Genomic DNA, 6,531 nt, shown 5'->3' with positions numbered 1-6,531 from the left:
AATTAAATTTTTATCTTTAATTAATTGTTTTATAATTATATTAATAATTGAGTGTCAAAAGCCTAAATACTTAAAAATAAAGATTCTCTGTAAACTATACTTTAAAATAACGATAGCTAATAAAAGCTTGTACAATCAACTCTGCTTTAATAAAATCTTAAATCAAAAGAATATTGTGCAATTGCATAAATGCTAATATCCGTATGTAATACATGATTTATTCTTTATCGGATTTTACAATTAATCTGTGCACAATTTTACAAAAATTTGGTTTTTAATATAAGAATAAAAGAATTCACACACACAAACTCGATGATTAGACAAGTAATCAAAATAGAAGGAACTTAATTACAATCACACAAAACTTAAAAATAAAATCATAACACTTCTAAAAAGTTTAAATGCATGTCCACAGACAAGATTATGCATTGTATCATAGAATTAATGGAAGCAGTTTCACAATAATGATATACTTCGCATTTCCATTCTTATCTAAAGGTAGTAGAACTAACTAATATATTTATTGCCACCAATGATTGTGACTACATATCTACACATACCTACGAATATTTAAAACGCCATGTACATTCCGCATATATGTATATTCACGTGTTTGTATTTGTATCAGGATTGATAATACAAGCATCCTTGGAATTAATAATATAAGCAAACATGAAACTAATATAAAATGGGTTATAAATGTTCAGACACTCAATCCATGATGATGTGTATATTTCCATTATCTTGATTCGTTTATAAAAGAAAAATTATTTAATTAATTTTACATGAAGATGGATTGTTTAATTTTTTATTTTATTTGAGAGATACGACACAGTATTTTATTCGAATTACATATTATAATTGTAATTATTCTTTAATATATCTATTTCAATAATTTTTACACACAAAAATTATCCTGCACAATAATGCGTCTTTTTTTACGCCATTTTAATTTTATGATATCTGTGTGTAGATATTAATTTGTAATAATAAAACATCACTTTTTTCTTTCTAATATGCTACCCCAAAATCTTGAATTATCTCAAATTTTATTCGCTAAGTCTTTTTTTTTATTATAAAGCATCTTGCATTGGAAAAAATTTGGGGATATATTTCAAAACATATATTAATATCTATAGCATGTTGTATTTAAAAAACTAATGAGTAAAAAATATCCAAGATACGTATATCTGGATATGTCTGCTAAAATTGAAAATTATATATGCGTAATAAAATTAAAAAAAATGGAAACTATTTTTTATGAAATAATGCATCAAAATAGGCTAATGAAAAAACTGCACTCAATCACAATACATTCTTATCTCAGTTTTGGTTCTTCAATTCCGGTTTTCATAAATTGGCAATAAAAACTGGTACATAAAACATATATTTAAAATACAATATTATATTATTAATATTTATATTGAAACACATATAACTTCTCTCTATGCAGAAATGCAGAATAGATAAACAAGTCCTAAGGAATGTCTGAATACTAAGATTCCTCTTGAATCAGTGCTTTGTAATTTCTATTATTTTTCAATCCAAACATTTTGTAAAAATATTTATATAGTCTCAGTAATATATCTTATAAATGTGTAACGTGTTTTACATATTAATTACAATAATAAAAACAATATGTTCTTCTCATCGAAACACATACTGAAAAGATATTTCAATTCTGATACTAGCAGTTTGTGTACTGCGTATTTCGAACTCATCAGGCATTGTGCCCCTAATACAAAAGATAAATTTTTTTAATAATTCACAAATAAATACATTTATAATATATTAATAATAATATATAATAGATTTGCACTTGTAAGCGCAACAACTTATGATTATTTTACTATTAATGTCAAGAAGCTGTGTATATCAGAACCCATATAATAGCAGCAAAACATTTCATCATTATAGTTTAACTAACATTGCGCTTGCTATATGTCTGAGTATATTTTGGGAAATATGGAAGAAATATTAATTTCCCTATAAGAATCATTTTGCAAATGATATTCCATTTTATACAAATACATTTTTTTACTCAAGCTTCTTGTGCATATTTGGAACGATTCACAATCTCTTATTCATGTTTAATTTCTTATTATATTATAAAGGACTCCCTCATGATGCATTAAATATTTCTAATAACTAATTAATAACAAACCGCGGACTTAATCTTAAAAATGACATTGCTTTGCCATCTTGTGGAGACAAATGACACAGCATCCGCAACTACAATAGCAAAGAGAAACTTGAGAGCGATCATATCAACGTTTTTCATCATTATGCGGTAACCGCCACAATCTAAGGTTAGATGTAACCTTACCACAATCCCTTTTACAGTAGTGCCATCCTATTATCAGAATTGAAAGAACATTGCATCTACTGTCGGTAAAGTCATTCACTGCACGTCCATGCACCGACAAGATACTATTAAAATATAAATTATAAGTGCACGATCTTAGATATATTAAATGTTTCTAATAACGACTAATTAATAACAAACCGCGGACTTAATCGCATTATATAATTTTGTGATCTAGAGCTAATAAAAAATATAATGGAAAGACATAATGTAAAGGTCTTGATAAGTGTGGGAATATACCTGAAATATAATAGTTTTAAGAGAATGTCAAGAAAAAGACAAAATCAGTATCGATATATAATAAATGCAATATAATGATTCCGAATTTGAAAATATTTACCTAAGTTTGCTCTGGACAGCATATAACTTTTATACATTGAGCTACTGATGGTTAATATTCTAGAATAATTGAAAATTTTCTCTCGATTGCTTTCAATAGCTTCATTCAAAATCATCTAGATTTACAATATCAACCTCCATGATACTGTTACCGGCGAATTGGCCGAATACTCCGCTCGACACGCTGCGTTTTACAACTGAAATATTTGAGAAAAGAAAAGCGGTAATGTATTAATGCGTCGCGTATATAAAAACTTTTATTTCGCCTATATACGAAATTATTTGCAATTTGACAACTAACCACTAGAAGGATCCACTTTCTTTAGCATATAAATAGGCAAGTCTTGGCATTCTCGTGCTATATATGTTCCAACGACTGACATGTCAGTGATTGGTGGTGTGACTACTTTCATAGTTTCACGCACGATTGCAGTATCCACTTCGTAATAACCTAATATACAAGAATTATATTTATATATATATATATATATATATATATATAAATCAATTTGTATTAAATCGTAAACTCACCATTGTACATCTTTCTAAGGAGATCATACATATTACGAGGTGGCAATACACGTTGACGATTCAATGGCATGACAAAGCAACAATGGCCATCAATATCTATGATACCTGTTTTATTCTGTAAATAAATACAATATTATAAGATGTCTTATCCTATGCAAAGATCGCTCATTATAGAGCGCAATACAGAAATAAAATATCGACTCACAATGTTAAAATCGTGTATAAAACGTCCTTGACGTCCACCGCGGAAATCAGGCACATCAATTTTCTCATAACGCTCATTCTCAAGATCAATTTCAAATCTCTCTTTGAAGAAATTATTAATATCGTGATCTATGCGTCTTGTAATATCCACTGCATCCTCCATAGCTCTGGTGAGACTTTTGGTGAACAGATCAGAGTCAGCCAACAGTCCCTGATGAACTCCATTACTGCCATAAGATGCCTTGTTTGAGCTGTCATATGGAATGCTGTACCAACCGGTACGGAATCTGCGCATCTGAGTTCTTGCATATTGTTTGTAAATATAAAGTCCCCCGATCACCCCAATAATCAATATCATCAGTGCGACGAGAAAGAGCAAAAATGTTGCTGTTACATGTATACGGTGGATGCTTCTCTTGGAAACGAAATAATGACCAGTTGGATCGCCTTTTGGACGTGCTGCCTCCGGATCAGCTTTTGAGCCATCCTGTATTTGAAAGAAATATCTGTATTTTTATTCATTTAATTACTTTTTAATTCTCTAAACATTTTTTTAATTTTTATGTTAATCTCTACAAGAATACAAAGTAAAAAAAGCAAATAATATATAAAATTATATATTTCATGTATGTATTTGCATAAAATTTTATGAAAATAAAGATAACTGTTTATCAGTAGGTATATTTACATCTTTTTGATAAAACAAAATTGATGCAAACAAAAATTTTAATATCTCTCAATATTCAATCATATTATGAAAACTTTGTCAGTAAGAAAAAAATATAACAGAAATTTTATAATTTTAGGTTTTATTTTTCAAATATAAAATAATGACTTGATACTTTAAAAGCTAATAAGAATGCGTTTTTTTTTTTTATAAATATTTCTCGAATGTGTAATGCATCTTTTTTATGGACGTATAAAAATGTGTACGATGTACATTTGTTATAATAGTAGCTTTTTGTCATAACATCACGAATTTACTTCTCGGTCTCATCGATATATATTGCACAGTGATATGTCAATATTATCAAGCGCAAGCATACATTTCCGCTGATAACGAAACAAATATATAATGTATATACACACATATGTACTAATGTATATAAAATATAAAATGTATGTATGTGTGTATGTATATGTGTGTGTTATGTATGGCTCGATATAAATTGATAATTCGTCGAATAGGTACATGTTTTTTAAATGAAAATTGTGCGTAGTTTCTGTGCGGTTCGGCCTTGATGAAGTTAGTTAGAAGTGACGCTTTTCCAATTGACGAGTCAATTGATTAGTCGAGGGAAGCATCTAAAGTGTCGTGAATGAGATACATGTTACTAACCGTCGCATTTTCCTCAACAAACAATGGCTGCTCCATTTTGTCGGACGCCTTCTTCTCGGTGATCGCTTTCGTGATGACAGTCATCTTGGCAGCTCTTTGGAATGCCTACCGCAAACGAGAGAATATCCCACGATGAAGATCACAGGGACCGGACCGTCCACCTGGCTACTACAACGTTTATCGGAGTCCCCCTCGAACGAGAATGAAGAGGAGGGGACAAAACCAACACCAAATTGACGTTTCGCGAACAACTGCGTATGCACAAAACGCCGAGATTGATCGCTGACAATTGTGCCCTCGGAGAGTCGATGGGACCGAACGCGCGTGCGCGCGCGCATGCGCCGAATCGCGAATATTCAAGTGCCGTTGTGGACAAGATGTATGCCATAGACATAATATATCTAGACCGAGCATTTGCCTTTATTTAAGGAGTGGGAGTAAAGATGCACGTAGAAAAGGACATACTCTGTTTTGTGCCCCTTGCGTTCTCTCTCGCTCGCACGTAGCATAGCGTACTCTTTCGCTATGCTACATGCGAGTGAGAGAGAACGCAAGGGGCACGGAACAGAGTATGTCCTTTTCTACGTGCACCTTGGCCCCCACTCCTCAACATTCGGTCTAGATATACTATGTCTATGATGTATGCAATGCAACATGAGTTTCGGAACGCGCAAAAATTGTATCGATGAATGATCTCGAGACCTCGTTATAAAAATCGATGTATCGATATTAATTTTAATTTTAGCGACACTTTTGTTCCTAGAAAATAAATTTTTCTATTATTATAGGTGTCAAAAACAGTCTATAAAATATAATTCTTGTATATTTTAAGCCCACTTTACACGATCTATAATTTGCAACAGAATTCAAGACAGAATTCTATTTATAATTTTTATGCGTTGTGTAATACAGAAAACATGTGAACAATCAGAATTATAACTATCATGCTTTATTTTTATAAATAGAAAAGACGCATGAAATATGCGCAATGTACCCATGATTGATGAATTGTAAATGACATAAACTACAAGTTAACCTGCTCTCGTATCTGCTTAATAATCTAAAGAAAGAAAAGAAGAAAAAAGATATATGTGACAATGTCTTGGTCCCGGTAGCAAGTTACTTGTTTATTAACTGAATATAAGAAATATCCTTGCCTATACGTAGTAAAATCTATCAATTACAAAAATAAACATGGTTGTGCCGATGCATTAGAAAAGATTTTTTCTGAACTAAAATATTTGGGACCGAACGTTACAATCGCAGAAATTAAAAATAAATATGGTGCTCTTCGCTCAAGTTTTCTTGTTGAATATCGCAAACATGAAACTTCAAAGAAAAATGGTGCTGGTACTAATGAGGTACTACAATAATTGTATACTTTTATTTAAATATTATTATTAGATGTGTGCGTGTGCGTGTGCGTATGCGTGTGCGCGTGTGTGCGTGTGTGTGTGCGTGTGTGCGTGTGCGTGCGCGCGCGCGCGCGTGTACGTGTGTGTGTGTACGTGTGTGTGTGTGTGCACCCGCATCTCTTACATACATTATAAAAATTAACGAAAATTCACCCAGTGTTGATGATCTTATTTTAGTATCTCGTGATATAATAAAACATTTTATTGATATTTTTTAGATTTATCGTCCAAACATTTGATATTATGATTTAATGACATTTATTTTCGAATACAGCATTACATTTAGATAGATCCACAAAATAAGACCTTACAAACATACATATTTAAAAGTTACATAC

At 31.3% G+C, this 6,531-nt stretch overlaps 1 protein-coding gene across 2 annotated transcripts; it reads right to left on the bottom strand.

The window, feature by feature from the left end:
- Positions 1-198: 198 nt before the first annotated feature.
- Positions 199-5,074, bottom strand: LOC115242146 (integral membrane protein 2C). 2 transcript variants are annotated; one of them, XM_029818233.1, is made up of 7 exons: positions 4,779-4,862; positions 3,441-3,926; positions 3,236-3,350; positions 3,006-3,155; positions 2,706-2,901; positions 2,519-2,605; positions 199-2,176 (listed from the first exon to the last, which is right to left on the bottom strand). In XM_029818233.1, exons 1-5 carry the CDS (start codon positions 4,860-4,862, stop codon positions 2,807-2,809), a joined length of 930 nt encoding a protein of 309 aa, XP_029674093.1. In that variant the 3' UTR covers positions 199-2,176; positions 2,519-2,605; positions 2,706-2,806. The 2 variants fall into 2 exon arrangements, with proteins under 2 accessions (XP_029674093.1, XP_029674092.1); XM_029818232.1 differs by lacking the exon at positions 199-2,176 and having other exon boundaries at positions 2,512-2,605; positions 4,779-5,074.
- Between the last annotated feature and the right edge of the window lie 1,457 nt (positions 5,075-6,531).

The sequence above is a fragment of the Formica exsecta genome, unplaced genomic scaffold, assembly GCF_003651465.1.
Source record: "Formica exsecta isolate Colony F162 unplaced genomic scaffold, ASM365146v1 scaffold571, whole genome shotgun sequence".
Lineage (NCBI taxonomy): Eukaryota > Metazoa > Arthropoda > Insecta > Hymenoptera > Formicidae > Formica > Formica exsecta.
The sequence above is the reverse complement of the archived record's forward strand: the minus strand, read 5'-3'. Positions and strand labels throughout refer to the sequence as shown.